Source organism: Gavia stellata, chromosome 8 (genome assembly GCF_030936135.1).
Source record: "Gavia stellata isolate bGavSte3 chromosome 8, bGavSte3.hap2, whole genome shotgun sequence".
Lineage (NCBI taxonomy): Eukaryota > Metazoa > Chordata > Aves > Gaviiformes > Gaviidae > Gavia > Gavia stellata.
Genome location: NC_082601.1, coordinates 41,340,437 through 41,356,144, shown reverse-complemented (window position 1 = coordinate 41,356,144; position 15,708 = coordinate 41,340,437). Strand labels below are relative to the sequence as shown.

Here is a 15,708-nt window from a genome sequence, read left to right as displayed (position 1 = left end):
CAACCCATATCAAATCCCCTGCTCTGTTTAATGTCTTTAGCCTGTTGAAAAACTTCAGATTAGCATCCTCGGAGAATGGTTCCCCCAGATTGCCAGCTGCCATAAATCCTTGGGCAGAGACGTTTGCTGCAAGTGGGTCAACAGGAGGAGCTGAGATTGAGAGGTCTGTGTTGAAGCACAGAGTGAACACACAGCACATCCATTTTCCTTCGGGCACACCTACACAAGCCTACGCGCCTTGTTTCCAATGGGCTGGCACACAAGGGGTTAAACAAAGCCATGGGGTTTTATCTCACCTCGGGGGGACAAGCCAGGTGAAGGCTTCAGAGGGGATGTCAGTGCCCGGGAGAGGGACCAAATGAGTGGGAACGCATGGGAAGGGTGGGAGGCAAGGCAGAAATGAGATGGTCCCTGCCCGGCACAAGCCCTCAGCCCCTCTGCTGCAGCAAGCTCCGGTGGTACCACCAGCCAGGCATGAGGTCCACGCTCATCCCTTTCAACGTGAGCAACCAGACCCCAACGGCAGCTTTGCAACTCTTGTTGGCTGAACGCACCGAGCAGCAGCATCTCCCCATGCTCTCAAATCACCTCAGGAAGAAAATGAGCCACAGCGCAAGCAAAGTGCTTAAAGAAAAACATGGGAGTGATGATTCAGGGATGAGTTTTGGATGCCATATCCATAGCTGGTGCCTGCAACAGGGCTGTGCTGCTTGATGAAGGCTGAGAGCCCTTCCAGACTCTTGGAGGAAGGGTTGCAGCCTGGCACGGTACAACTGAGTGTAATAGCGCTGATATAATGAACTTGATGTCAACAAAAGCAATGAGATGACATATTAACAGCTACGGTAATTACGGGTTATTAGCACAGGTTAACGGGATTAACAACAGAGTAGGAGCTGACAGCTTTCTCATTTAGCGATTTACTACATACAACACCAGTGGCAGAGAAACAGGGGATGGGCAGATGAGTGAAACTGAAGGAAGGCTACCAATTAGCCAAATTTTATGCAAATGTTTGACAATAACTCCCCTGCAATCCCTGGCTGTTGGTCAAGCCCTTGTTGAGAGCTGTGTGTCAAACCAAGGAGCCAAGACCTATTCTCTGCCCCAAATGGGGAGAGAGGGAGTGAGCAAGCATCAGGTGATGTTCTGCATCCACATCTACATATGCTGGAGAGGCCATGGGGCACAGCTTATCCCTGGAGAGCAGCCAGTCCTTGGGCCCTGGCTCATCTCCCACCCTTGCGATGGAAACAGGGCCTGGTTTGAGTCCCCCACGAAGATCCCAGCGATTTCAGGGGGCTGTGGATCCAGCGTGGGGCACTGACCCCAATACAGGGCTCAGGTCTGCACGGACAAGGATGTCATCTAGGTCATGATCTGCTGGCTCTGCAAAGCAAAGGACTCGCAGATCCTTTGGTCCTAGCGGGGCTCTGAGAAAGGACGGGTTTAGGAGCAGGCAAGGGGAAGACCGATGCAAATAGCCAGGCTCTCGGTGGGGGTCCTGGAAGAGCCCCAGCCCAGCCCAGCACCCCCACCATCGCCCATACTCACCACTCTCAGGCCCTTCCAGCGGCTCAGTGTTGAGCATCATGTTGGCCACGGACACCTTGGCCTGCGCCGGGGTCTCTGTGGGGAAGAAGCAGAGCGGGGTCAGCCAAGGGGAAGGGGATCTGCAGCAGCGCCCTCGGCGCAGCCATAAACAAACTCACTGGCCCCAGTTCCAGCACGGGGGACGCACACAAGTCGCAGGAGTTGGGTCTGGATCTGTTTACCCTAGCACATACATTTCAGAAATGTTTATTGGAGGCAGCTGACGGGATGAGTAATCCACAACCGCCCAGCCGCGCCGGGACGGCTTCGCCTTGCTCTCCCCAGCCGGAGGCTCTGCTGCACGGTCGGGCTCATCCTCGGGGGTGACCGTGAAGGAGCATCCCCAGGGTTGTATGGGACTCTGCTTTGGATGGCCCCAGCTCACCCCATGGCATGTGACTGGAGGACTCTGGAGGAGCAGATGTGGCCTCTCTGTAGCCAGTTTAGCTTTGTCCTCTGGCCCTAGAGAGGGCAGGGAAAAAAGGCATCCTCCAGGGGAGCAGATAGTCCATGATGGATCATCTTTTGTTCCCCTGCAACCCTCAAGGACTTGCGCGCCTCTCCTTGACCACACTCCTCCCATCACGGCCTCACACCCCTCTAGGAACTATGTTATTGAGGACTGTCAACCGGGGAGGAAATCCCTCGTGTTGGAAAGGAGAATATGGTTCATATTGCATCATGCCCTGCATGACTGCCCCATATTGCATCACACCCCTTTCCAGGGTAACCCATGGCTCATTTTCCGTGGGGCTGGAGGGCAGGAGGGGGCTGCAGCCACAGGAAGGGTTGGATTTGCTTTTCTCTGGTGGAGGGTATGGGTGTGGGTAAAGGGGACAGTGCTACCCAGTGTACAGGTCACCGCTGCCTGCCCAGTTTGTTCCCATTAGAGATTTACTGTACGGGAAATGCAGCTTCCCTGGGCATTGAGAGCTCCAACTCCAGCGCATGCAAATGTTACTTCTACACATTGATGTCTTTTCTCAACATTTTTGTGGGCACATTTATTGCTCGCAAAGGTAAGAGACTTCAGACCTGATCCAAACCCACTGAAGCCAAGGGAAAGGCTCTCCGCGGGCACTGAAGTTGGCTCTGAACTGCCAGAAGCAGCCAGATGCAGCACTGGCAGGACCAGCGCAAACTCCTCCACACCACCAAGCCAAGTCACCTCTATGCCAAACTATGTAAAAAAAAAAAAATTGGCTGTCTCACAGAGCAGCTTTTGGCCATGCCAAAGGATTTGGTGAGGTTTGCATGGGATCTGTACACATGGAGCTTCGATCCCCAAAGGACTAAACCCTCCATTTAATCTCTCCTTTGTGGTATTTTTTGGATAATATAGTATACAAAGCAGATAGGTGGCTATGGAAATGGAAATCGGAGAAGCATCTTTTCTTGCTTAGTTTGCAATCAGGCCAGACTGAATTTACTCTGTGTTAATCCAGTTATTAATTACAGCAATGCCATCCGGACCCCAGCAAGACCCATTGTGCAAAGCCTCCTGCACGCACAATAAGACAACACACCCACCCCCCCACACCGCGGGACTGGCTTTAATTCTCCCACAATCTGTGTCGATTTAACATCGCTGAAGCGTCAACTTGCATTTGCCAAAAAACCACATTTGCAGCGTTTCATAACCGGGTCCTGCTGCTGGTCTGGAGGATGCCAGACATGCAGTGGCACAACTGAGCATTGCCAGGGCTGGGATCATTGGTATCCTCTGATTTCCTGTCCCTTACATGTTTTTTTTCCATTTTTTGTGTCCATTATATGAAAAAATTAAATGTTTGTGTTTTCCTCAAGAGGTACTTACTTGTACTGAATGTCCCTGTGTAGGTTACTTTGGGTTGGGATTTCTGATAGCCTGTAATGACGACAAGGTATTTCTGTCCGCTTCTGAGTCCTCGGATGATGTGCTCAGTGCCGGTCAGGTTTTGCTTCTGCACGAGAGAGTGGTCATGCGCTAAGGTGACGGTGATATCAAAAGCATAGGCGTTGTGTGGCTCGGGGCTGGCCCAGCGCAGCCTGGCACTGTTCTCGGTGACGTCTGTGATCTGGATGTCGTGGGTCTTTGCTGCAATGCAAAATCAGCAGAAACACTAAGCAAGGACTCGAAGAAGAAAGGTCTCAAGGAAAAAGTGCCTCAGTGCCACCAGGCTCTCCTTCCCGGTCCGCAGCAAATAAATTTGTCTGCAGCCAGTTGCGGCACGTGCAAACCAGGTTGTGACGTTGCTATCTCAGATGCCCAACCCAACACACTGCAGGGAGGCTTTTTTGTCATAGCCTAGATGATTTACCAAGTGATTTATTTATTTTTTAATAGTCTGCTGCAATCTAGCAAATCAAGGTAAGTTTTTTACAAGATTTACACAGCCTGAAATGTGATTCCCAGCACGACTTTCCCAACAACTGCAAACGTGTCCAGTCAGAGCCTTCTCTAGGGTGCAATGGATTCACTGAACTGCTGAAGATCTTCAAGCAAAGCCTGCTCAAGATCGAACATAACCTTAGACAGGTCGAAGAAGCTAGTAGGGAAAGGTTTTCCTGCTATGGCAGAGTATTGGATGACACCCTTATAAACGCTGCTTGGAAGCAACAGTGGAGCAAGAAACACCCAGAAATGTTTCTTCTCTGCAAGCTGATGAAAGCATTAACTTGCAAATGCTGATCACTTTTATTTATTGCTTTTTATTTATTATTTACATGGGGACATGCATTTATTGACTGCTTAAGCGTCCCTGTGCTTTGACACATGTTCTTTGTTACTTGTTTAGCTTTAGCATTTCCAAATAGGTCTCCACACTGATTCAGTGATGAACTAACTGAACTAACTATTTATATTAGCTGACGGAGAATTCAAACAATGCCATTGCATGAATCACCATAAATAGCAAGACTTAGCCAAGGGGTAATGCTACAAGGAAAACATAGAAAGCAAATGGGCCACACTAGAAAGAGAAGTGCTCGGTCGCTGTGCTACTGAGCTTAGGCAGCAGATGATGGATTGTCCCATGTTTGGATGTCCTGCTTGTGTTTTGCCTAGAGGCAGCCTGTGTCCCCCCCCCGGTTTTGCACAAAATTCTCAAGTTGACGAAGCCTTAACCCCCCAGTGCAGATATCCAGTTTTGCACCTAGAACTTGCTTCTGCAAGCATGAAGTTTGACCCCTTAGTGACATTTCCCATAGGAATAATCCTCCCAGGGAGGAAGAAAAGCCACAGCCCCCTGTGGTAGAGACAGGCGAGAGGCACTGCTCACGTGGGGAGAGTGTTTCACATACCGCCTTGTCTTCTCCTGCCGCCTGCCGCGGCGGCTGCGGTACTCGTGGTGGTGCGGCCGGTGGCTTTGGTGTGGGCAGCAGTGCTTGCTGCACTCTGCGTGGTGGCATTCACCTGGACCACGGTGCTGGCTGTGGTCTGGTCGGTGGCTCTGGTCTGGGCCGTGGTGCTGGCAGTGGTGGTTCTGGCGCGGGTGTTGGTGCTCGCAACAGGCTTGATGCTCGTACTGACCGTGGTGCTGGTACTGATGGTCCGGCTTATGGTTGCGTTGGGTGCCACGTACCTGTCAAAGCAAAAGCAGCTGATACGGCTTTTTTTCCCCCCTATATAAGCAGAATTTTGGAAATGGAGAGGAGTTGCCATAGAAACCATTGGCAAGAACACCCCTGAGGTCAATAACCTTTGTCAGCTTTAGATATGCCCACAGCCAAGCAGTGAAAAGTGCTGCAGAGCACTGCCTATCACTCGGGGCACAAGTCTGTCTATACACCAACTTTAAACACATAAGAGTGAATTCAGCAGACAGATCTGTAGCATGCCTGACTTTGAGGGGCTCGACCTTCTAAAGCCAGGACAGCTCTATGCCAGCGATGAGTGAGTCTTGGTGATAACAAGCTTTCACTTCTGTTCAGAAAATATTAAGATATATTCTATGAGGGATCCTGAATATCAGATAGTCCAGGGCAATCCAGCCTCTGAAAGTAGTTAATTGAGTGGAAAACCCCAAATTAATAGTAATTTTTGGAATTCCTGACCTGCATGATGACAGTAGCATATACCTCCTTCATATTGTTTATACACACATGAATATGAAACTTAACCCAAATTTAAAATTATACGTGTGCTTGTCTACCCTTCTCTAGGAGATATATCTGTTGCTCTTTTGACATAGCACTAAAGGAACTAGTAAAATGCTGATAATCCAGATTGTTGGTGTTGAAGTTGTTTTTTCTTTCTTTTTCCAAACAGGGACTGGGAAGTGAAGGCTTCTCCCCCAGGCAGACTGTTAGCAAAGATCATTCTCTCACAGCCAAAACACTGCTTACACTGCTTTGCGCCCGACGTGCCCGGGGCTCTGGCTCTTGGCTTGCTGATCACTCTGGAACCACTCGCACTGTTTCCTTATCTCTGGAGACAGGTAGAAAGCGAAGTCACCTAGAGACAGAGAGAGCCTGGCATTAAACACTGGTGTTGAGGATGGTGGTCACCTACCAACAGCACATTACATATATTTTTTCTTGATTTAAAAAAACCTCTTCTCTTCTTGCTTGCTCTGATAAAAGAAAGCTATGGAATATCTTTTGACATTTGGTGTGGTTACTGCAGCATCCTGCACTGGGAGGTTTATTATTCCCATTTACAAACATGAGAGCAGTAACTACAAGATACCAGAGGGCTGTATGTCTTAGTCTGTCACATGTAAACAGCTTTCTTATAACAAGGCACTTCCAGCCACACAGTTAATATTTTTTCAGCAGTTAGAAGTTTCCAGGACCCCTGTAAGTGGTAAATGGAAAAAGTAAACTGAGAAAACCTAAACATTTATTTCCAGGGAAAGATGTGCTCTTGTTTGCTTCCTTTAGTGCAAGACATTCATGAATCAGTGGTTTATTATCCCAGTAGACTGATTTTCAGGACTTTTTTTTGATAAAATTAGCTTCCCTAGAAAGGGCCCACTTCTTGTCCTTGCTGGCCAGGTCTGTTTAGGATCTCTGGCAGCTGACTCTAGCTGGAGATCCAGCCTGGGGTCTCTAGCTACGCTGAGATGCAAATTTTCAAGGCACAATCTGCACATCCCAAGCACAGCAGCATTATTTATCCCTGAGCAAAGAATCCTCTTCCTCTGGTCCTTAGAGTTGCATACAGCAACTCCAGATCTCAGCCTGAGCCATCCAAATGCCTGCTAGATGTGAAGTTTATGCTGAAGTTGGGAAGAAAGATTTGCTGGGTGTTCAGGGAGCTCAGGGGCGAGTGCTAGCAGGCTGCTGGGCTGCAGAGGGCCAAGACCCCCACCAGGAGTGGACCATATGGGACATGTTGCAGATGTGACCAGGAAGCCAGGCAGGATTAGGTCAGGTCCCACAGGTGAGCCCCTGGAGACCAAGTCAAACCAGGCAGAAGTGCAAACTCTACTTGGTGGACCAACAGACTGCATGGGATGGGATGGGGAGGCCAAAGTGAACAAAACCCAGACATATCCAACTAGGTAGACCTATGAGCAGCAACAAACAGATCAAAAAGTACAGAACATATAACAAGAAACTAACTTCAGTGGGCCCTGCTGCCCAAAGATGTGGTCAGGCTAGAGCCCAACCAACCAACAGGCAGGTAGACCAAACCTGGCAGATAAACCCCTCTGAGGTCACATGTTGCCCCTTCCATAATACTTTGGCTGTAGGATGTTATACTTACTTCTGATAAAAGATGGCAGCAGTCTCCCAAAACGTAGTAAGGGCTCTTCACGAAGCTCTCCTGGTTTATCGACCAATTTGAAGAACACGTCATTTGGCTCGCTAGCTAGGCTATAGACATTCTTGGCATTCACCTTCCTGCCAATGCCCAAGACAACAAAGAAGTACCCTTTGCATTTTGCATTAATAACAACCCTTTGCAGATACTCAAGTTCTTGTTTATTCACTTTTCCGGTCATCATCAGAACTATGACTTTTAGATCCCGAGGGTTTGGTGCACTTTCAAAAATATGAGCCATTGTGTGTTCAATTGCACTTCCTATAGCCCTTGTGCCATGGAGCTGGGTCATTTGGTTGTGAAGGTAATTAATGATCTTCTCTTTGGATCCATAATCAGTTAGTGAAAACTCAGTTTTTACTGGTGGGAAGCTTGAGTTGGTTTCGTATTCATAAGGAGCTTGCTGGAGAACTGCGACTCTTGCGTGGTGCTGAGATACTTTTGGCTCAGAGCTGATCTCCAGGTTACTTACGAGGTGGGAAATGTACTTCTTCATCTCGTTGAACTGCAGAGGGGTGGTGGACTCTGAGCTATCCATGATGAAGGCTATGTCAGTGTCTACATCTGTTGGGGTTGCCCTTCTGTCTCTGAATACAGGTCTTTGAGTACTAACACCACAGGTGGGATCAGGGTCACACACATCTAGAGAAGAAATACAGAGGGTTTCACCTGGAGGAACTGAAAATGACCCTCCCTCGTCATTGTAAAAATCTCTTGTGTCCTATGAAATGCTATCAAGCCATGGACATTCAGTGGTCCATTACTTGATACCAAATTCATTTAATCCCAAAACACATTTAGTTATGCATTTAGTATTTTTACATGCTCCTTTGTGCAAAGGGACCCCTGAAGCGCTCTGTCATAAATGGCAGAAGGCCGTATTTTGGAGCGTTTAGCTATTGATATTTGGGCTGTAGAAGTGGGAACCAGCCAAAAAAAGGAGCTTCTCTTTACAAAGCGGAGAACGCCCCGCAAGCCTCATTCACAATGCCAATGTTTTCTGCTCAACCTAAGAATATGAATCCCTTGTCTTCAGCAGCAAAAGGGCTGACTCTCCACTAGGCTTCCCTTCTGCACCGCTGACAACTGACTGCTGCGCGACCAGAAGGATTTGGCACTGTCTAGAAGAGAAATTGGATGTTTTACCCAGACAAATGTGACACGTCAAGAGCCTCTGGATAGTTTCATTCAGCTGACTACCACTGGTTGGAAGAACAATCGCATGTCCAACCGCTGTGTTGTTGATCTGGTTAGATGCAAACAGAAAAACATGGTGTTAGTAATGCTGCCTTCTGTTATTTTCAGCTCAAAGTAGGGGAGGGCAATCCACAACTCTAAGAGATTCTCTACTCAGCATGCTGCTTTTGGTGGATCCCATTTGGAGGAGCCTAATGCCCCTGACGTCAGTTAATAGGACTAGTTTAGAGACAAACTCCAAGAAAAGGGTCAAGCACTTGAACCAGTGCTCAGCATGCTCATCTGGGGCTTTTTTGGTGTTTTAAATCTTTGTATGTCCACTCTCCCTCTGCAAACAAAGCTACCATACTTCCACCTTCCCACCCTTTGCCTTTCTGCCAGACGTTTCTTGCTATGGGGACTGTCTTTTCTTCTGTTTCATACCACACCTGGCACCCTGGAGCCATGGTCTGGGAAACAAATGACTCATCATAACCAAACTAGCATTTCACAGCATGCACTATGTTTTGGATTTCTCTCCTAATAGACGTGCTGGATGAGTTTGGCCAGCAATGCTTTCTTAGCGCTCAACACTTGAAAGGCCTGTGGAAGTGAACCACTGCCTGTAGGTGCAAACACCATCAATCTCCCCAGCAAACCAGACTGAGGTCATGAGCAGAAAATGAAAGAAAGGGTGAATGACCCCAACCTCAAGAGCTCTGGTGAGAACTGGGTCCTGCCTGCTGGTGAGGAACACAGGCACGACCCCGGCATCGTAGAGCTTCAGCACGGCGTCGTTGAGCTGGGGAGAGGCTCTTGTGTCCCCGTTGCTGAAAAAGACAGCCACCTTCCTCATAAGGAAGCCGCTTCGGGCACGCTTGAAGGTATTCCTGGCCACAAAGGACATAGCGGTCTCCAGGCTGCGTGGTTTCGTGGTCAGGGTCGCCTGGAAGTTTTGGATCTGCTGAACGAGGCTCGATTTCTTCCTGGCATCAGCAAAGCGGATCTCTGTGGTGACCTCGTTGTTGTAGGTGACCAGAGCCACCCGGGCACCCCGAGGACAGTTGCTCTCAGCGATGGTTAAGTTATTGACCACTCTGAGCACGGTTTGCTTCATCCTGTTGAAAACATCCCTCACGACACCTGAGGAGGTGTCAATAGCGAAGGCCAGCTCGGTTGGGAAGACAGGGCACTCCTTGGGACCTGCCAGAAACATGCGTTAGGAACAAATAGTGCCCCAAATGGTTGTCAGGGTGCAAGGACCATGTTCTCAGCAGGGGTTAATCATTCATACCACATATGTGGGGAGAGCAACAATTCTGGCACACAGTCACACTGGGGTTTAAAGGACTGAAGGTGACTTACCGTAGCAGCAAGCTGTGGAAAAGGTGGGGGGGAAAAAAGCAGTTTGGTCAGTGCCATTCATGTAACATGACGGGCATATAAGGGTAGAGACAGGGAATTAGCAAAGCACTGATGTACTCACGGCATTTGTCTTTGATGTTCTGCACAAGCGCACATTGCTTTAGAAAATAAAACGAAAGAGAGGGAGAAAGGGGGAAAAAAAGAGATATGTGACACAGCCAACAAAAGAGTATTTCAAAACAAGAGAGAAATGATGCCACACTTACATCTCTGGATTCTCCTTTATCGCCTTTAAGTCCCTGTTCAAAAAACAAATTAAAATTGAAGGCAATGTGTAATTTCAGGGTGTCCCATGAACCCAGCTGGAATAACTATTTAACCACGGGTCATGCAGAAGCTAAGGGAAAACCTGCCTTTTTTTAGTTGTGTTTCCAGCAACAGGGGAAAATGTTTTCCCATGTGAGTAGCAAACCTAGCCAAACCCAAAAGGGACATTTACGATGCTCTAGATTCATGCGCAAAGCAAGCCAAGTCACCTTGGCCTTTCTAGGGTGCTCTGCGCCCGTCAGATTTGGTCATGGACCATATCCTGTGTGGGGTGATAAATGATAAAGAGCTGAGAACTTCCTAGAAGGAGCTTTAAGTGGCATATTGCCATGGGGAAATCCTAGTGCCTGATAAGAGCCTGTCTCTTGACTTTTTCCTTCTGCTGTGCATTGCGGTTTGAGGACGGGTGAATATTTATCAATGATAAACAGCTAGTTAGGAATTTATAGAGGCACATCCAAGACAAATAAAGAGGAATTTGCTCAACTTGAAATCAGCAGAAAATGGTGATGGGCATATTTTTCAATCCCTGGCACCAATAGGGACCACCACATTTCTCAGAGAAGCAACCAGGAATCTCTCCAGGGGGGCTCCATCAGCAATGCAATGAACACTTACAGATGGTCCAGGGTATCCAACCTCTCCTTTCTGACCGGGTGTCCCAGGATCGCCTGCATTTCCCTAAAGAGAGAGAGCAGAGAATTCCTCTCCATGAACATCTGCAGGAGGACTCCCAGGAGCATGGATCAACACCTGGGGAAAAAGATGTGTACATCCTGCAGGCCATTCATGCAGAAGGAAAAAAATCGTGTCATGGTCCAACTTACTCTGCGGCCTCTGTTTCCTTTAGGGCCGGGACCTCCAGCACCACCACGGTCACCAGGTCCACCCTGGTTGGGGAAAAATACAAATGGTAGCTCTAAATCTGCACAGGACCATAGGTAACAGCTACATTGCTTGGAAAATGAATGCATAGCTTATGGGCTGCACCATACCTTGGGCCCTGGGTAGCCTATGAAGCCGCGTTCTCCCTGAAACAACATAAAGGTTTATTTGAATATGTTCTAGAAAATGAACCTGATTCTGCAGGTAGATCTGTAACAACTGAAGGAATTAAATGATGGAGGGAAAAGAGAGAGAGCCTGCAAATTCATTTTGCAGTTTTGTTCCTCAAATGATCAATAAAAAGCAAATAACTGCTCTTTTTAAGGTCTGGTTGCTCCTTTAAGGCTAATTTCTACTGTAGAGGAGCTGTCAGAGAAGCCGGCGCATTTTTTTTAAAGTCCCACAGATATTCATGGGGCTTTCTGGCTAACAGGTACAAAAACATTATGCTTCCTCCTTAGAGAAGCTGATTTACATAGGCAAAACCAAGATAAAGGCAGAAGGGAAAGGTTTGAAGATTCTTGCCGGCCTTTCTCACCAGGGTACACGTAGGGCTGATTTTTGTCGCTGTATGTATTTGACTTCACCTCGGCTCTGCCCTTGCCCATTGGCTCTGGAGACCTTGGCTACTTCCTCATCCTTGGTAACTCATGTTGGTATAGATGGGCATGCTGAGCATACACCTACCTTTCTGCCTTTAGGCCCTGGGCCACCAATTTGATCTTGTCCATCATCACCCTAAAAGTGGAAAGCCAAAGTCATTGACATGCAGTCATATGTGAATAGCTTAAACCTCACAGATCCAGCGGCATCAATAGAAAGAACCCATTGACGCTACCAGCCTTTGAGAAGTCCTTCTACAGATTAAATTATTGCAAGAAAGAAAAAGCACAAAAAAGTGGTGCCAAAACTACAAATCTGAATTAAAACCTGCTTAATATACACATATAATGTGTAAAACCCAGGTGGAAGTCAGCGATGGGGAGCAGGTTAGGAGGTCAGTCAATGCTAGGGGTGTACTTACGGCTCTGTCTGACCCAAGCTTGTCCTCCCTTGCTTTTCAAAAACCATTTTTTCCTCAGTTGGCTCCTCATTATACAGAGCAATGAGAATCAGGCCCCATGAAAGCGCTTACTTTGTCCATACATCCTTTTTATAGGTTACTTTGGACTAGCACACGGAGTCGGCTCAGGTTATCTACTAATGCCTCATGCAATGAGCCAAGACAAGGCCAAGCAACTCTGGACAGCCTCTGCCCTGTGGACTGACCTCTGAGATCTTAAAAGTCACTTTACAAGTGAATATAATTCACCTCCTTGAAGGGACTACTGTTACCAACTATGCTCATGCCAGCTGAAGACGTAAAGTTGATTTCCCTCTCTCATATTATACTGTGAAGGATGCAAAGTCCATAGGGGAGCTAAACCCTCTGCTGCGAAGGGCTGTGGCCCGTTTGCCCCAGGAGAGGGTTCAGCCCGGCATCCTTAAAGGCATGAGTGTGGGGCCACACTTACCATCTCTCCTCGTGGGCCCTGCTGTCCATTTGGCCCTTTGGGTCCAGGGTTTCCAGGCTCACCCTGAAAACAGGAGCATCTGTTAAAGCACGTGCTGAAACTCCAGGCAGCTCTGAGCCTTTCCCACCCCGTCAGCACTGGTTTCTTTACATAGACCAGTCTGCAGCGGTCCTTGCAGCAGAAAGTCATGACTGGACCTACATGGCCAGCAATGCTAGAAAATGCTTGCTCTTTAGTGGGATCTTTAGTGATTTCAGGCAAGCTGAGCAATGGGACATGGGAGACCAGCCAGTTCCCACCACAGGATGGTGTTTGCTTTTTTTATAAACACTGCAAAACTGAAAGCTCCCAAGCTCTGGGGATTTTGCCAGTGCAACTGGACAGTGGAGCAGCCATGGAAATGAACCAGGGTGTGTGAATCTGGAGACATAAAACCATATGGAGGGTCTGGAGAGATCCAGCACAACCACCTTCCCAGGTGGGCATCAGCTGAGAATCTGGCCTGGAAAATTACTTGGGAACCTCCGTTACTCCATTACTTTTGCCTCTGTTCAATGAAACGGGAGCCTAATGAAACAACCAGAGCCCAGACCTTGCTCTACTCCACACTGTGCAAGCAAGTGACAATGACCTAATTTGGCTCCAAATGGTTCATCTCAAGTATTTTTTTAAGCTCACTCCTATCCAGAAGCTTTTCATTGCTGTTTTAGTTGCTGATACCCAATGCTCGTGAAGACATACCTTTCGCCCCAGGGGACCGATCCTGCCCCGCTCTCCTGGGGTTCCTGGGGGTCCACCACCGGCCTGGAACGGAAAGAGAGAGAGGCATGTTGGCAACGCGTCAAGAAAACTGGGTGCCAGAAACTAGGGGATTGGGTGACCGCAGAAATGATGTATTAACTACCAGGGCTGGTGCCTCTCAAAGCACCTTAGGAAATTCAGAAGTCTAATTCACAGTCGGGAAGAGCTGAAGGACCAAGTCAGTTCAATGCAAATGTCAGCAGCAACTTATATTGTCCCTAGAGAACCCCCCTGGGAACGGTGTAAGTAGGAAGGGCAAAGTCCTGCTCAGGTTGGGGAAATGCAAGATGCGTCTGGCTTTATGGCCACGAATCTTGCTGGGGTATGCAGCAGGAGGGAGAAATAAACGCATGGGGGGCCCCCAGCAAGCATGTGAGATGGTCATGCTCTGGCTTCAGAGGTTGAAACATCATGGAGGATGCCCTGCCAATCACTCAGAGATGTTCTTTAATTAAGATCGCAAACCATGATGGGCCAAACGCTGTAGTCCTGATCCCTTTGTGGTTGCTTTTAACTTTTTCTCTTCTGTAACTCATGATCAAGAAATCTTTAGCATAAGTGAGAGAAGAATTGTACTGGAAGGGTGTGTTGTACGAGAGTGAAACAGAGTTGGAGCCCTACAGGGGGGGAATGGAAAGACACATCGGCTGCATCTTATTAGCTCAGTGAGATGTTCTTGCTGAGCATAGTTGGGTCAATGGCTGAGAAGCAGCAGAAGGGTTTACCCGGGGTCCAGGAACGCCCTGCTCTCCTCTTATGCCTGGCGTGCCAAGCTGGCCGGGCGGACCCTGTGTGGGGAGGAAAGAGAGACTGTGTCAACACACGTGGGCAAAAACACACCAGTGGTACACAAGATCGCAAAGGAAAGCAAACGCTACAGCGCGAGAGAGATGGTTTTCAAACACGTCACACCTTGGGTGGTGTGAACGCAATGGCAGGCTTGATGTCCCAGGGCAGGACAGCCAGGCCACAGCGCACCCAAAAATACCCAAATCCCAACAGTCCTCACTGCTGAGACTCTCTGAGGAAGTGGCTGTGATGAAATGACACAACAGCATCATGAGGTAAGACATTTACTTTGCTGTAAGCTCACTGACCTGTGGCCCTCTCATGCCTTGTTCTCCAGCTGGCCCCGCTTGACCGAGCGAGCCCTTGGTACCCTTGAAGTGCAAAATAGGACAACACAGGTTAGCATGGGGGGGCATGGTTAACACGATGGGAAGGGAATGGAGATCTCAGGGCATTTTCAGCTACATAAAGAGCAGGGAAGAGAAGTTGTTTGGGTTTTTTTTTTTTCAGACTATGGTTAAAGCAGAGAACGAGCATGAAACTGGTGGGGTAATTTGCCTCCTGCAATCAACGGGCATCCACCTCCTTTATGCTTTGGTCCCGTTACGCTACTCCAGCAGCACGCAGAGACGAAGCCTCTGACCAGGGAACACTACAGAGGACGGGCAGCCCCAGGCACGTGGAGGGATGGTTTTGCACCGAGTCCAGCAAGGAGCGTACAGGGAGGTGAGCCTGAGGAGGAGGAGGGAAATTTGGAGAAGAGAGGAGACAGAGAGGAAGAAGCAAAGCCTGCATGTCTCTTCTCTTGGCACATCCCTCTGGGTGCTGTGGCCGCCTGGCCGATGGCGTGGCAGGAGCCCCAGGTGTTGTCCCCATCACCACTTACCTTAATTCCTATCGATCCCCTTCGTCCTGCCATACCCTGCGAACGAAGAAACGATGAGATTTGTTATGCAAGTATGTAAGCACACGTTTCTCTATTGCTTTTGGATATGTGTATCGCCACTTGTCCTAGTCTAAAATTACATCTCAATAGTTTAAACTACTGGGGAGAGAGGGAGAGAGAAATCCACGTGGCCAGCTCTCTTAAATCAAACTTTGGCTTGTTTTCTCTTTCCTTGCATCCCCCAACCTTCCACCAAATCGGTGAGTTGCTCCCTCATGCATGCAGGACCGTGCCACAGTCCCTGGGCCACAGTCCCTGGGCCACATGCCCCGAGGGACAGACAGCAGCGGAGCAGCAGGGAACACATCCCCGGACATCCCAGCTACCCTAGCTCCAGTTTGGTTTTTGCCTTTTAAAAACCAGCAGCCAAATGCAGATGCATATGCCAGAGTAAATCAGGTGTAGCTCCATTGATCTGAGCACTAAGTTACTTGCATGGGAATAAATTCAGGATTAGACCTTCAAAGTCTATACAAGCCAGCAAACCACCAGGCATTTTCCTTTTGAGGGTTTCTTTTTTCTTTTTTGTTTTTTTAGGTTGAACTCCTGATACTTGTGAAAGA

General features: G+C 48.4%; 1 protein-coding gene across 2 annotated transcripts in view; it reads right to left on the bottom strand.

Moving 5' to 3' along the window:
* The window catches only part of COL6A3 (collagen type VI alpha 3 chain), a 63,185-nt gene that overhangs the window by 6,416 nt on the left and 41,061 nt on the right, over positions 1–15,708 (bottom strand). For both annotated transcript variants that reach the window (XM_059820465.1, XM_059820466.1), the window contains 19 exons: positions 15,086–15,121; positions 14,508–14,570; positions 14,136–14,198; positions 13,351–13,413; positions 12,610–12,672; positions 11,783–11,833; positions 11,206–11,241; positions 11,038–11,100; positions 10,829–10,891; positions 10,150–10,182; positions 10,005–10,041; positions 9,884–9,895; positions 9,228–9,721; positions 8,489–8,588; positions 7,286–7,984; positions 5,920–6,028; positions 4,876–5,156; positions 3,410–3,670; positions 1,555–1,629 (listed from right to left, as the gene is read on the bottom strand). In XM_059820465.1, coding sequence (XP_059676448.1) covers positions 1,555–1,629; positions 3,410–3,670; positions 4,876–5,156; positions 5,920–6,028; positions 7,286–7,984; positions 8,489–8,588; positions 9,228–9,721; positions 9,884–9,895; positions 10,005–10,041; positions 10,150–10,182; positions 10,829–10,891; positions 11,038–11,100; positions 11,206–11,241; positions 11,783–11,833; positions 12,610–12,672; positions 13,351–13,413; positions 14,136–14,198; positions 14,508–14,570; positions 15,086–15,121 — 2,602 coding nt within the window. The remainder of the gene's footprint in view (positions 1–1,554; positions 1,630–3,409; positions 3,671–4,875; positions 5,157–5,919; positions 6,029–7,285; positions 7,985–8,488; positions 8,589–9,227; positions 9,722–9,883; positions 9,896–10,004; positions 10,042–10,149; positions 10,183–10,828; positions 10,892–11,037; positions 11,101–11,205; positions 11,242–11,782; positions 11,834–12,609; positions 12,673–13,350; positions 13,414–14,135; positions 14,199–14,507; positions 14,571–15,085; positions 15,122–15,708) is intronic.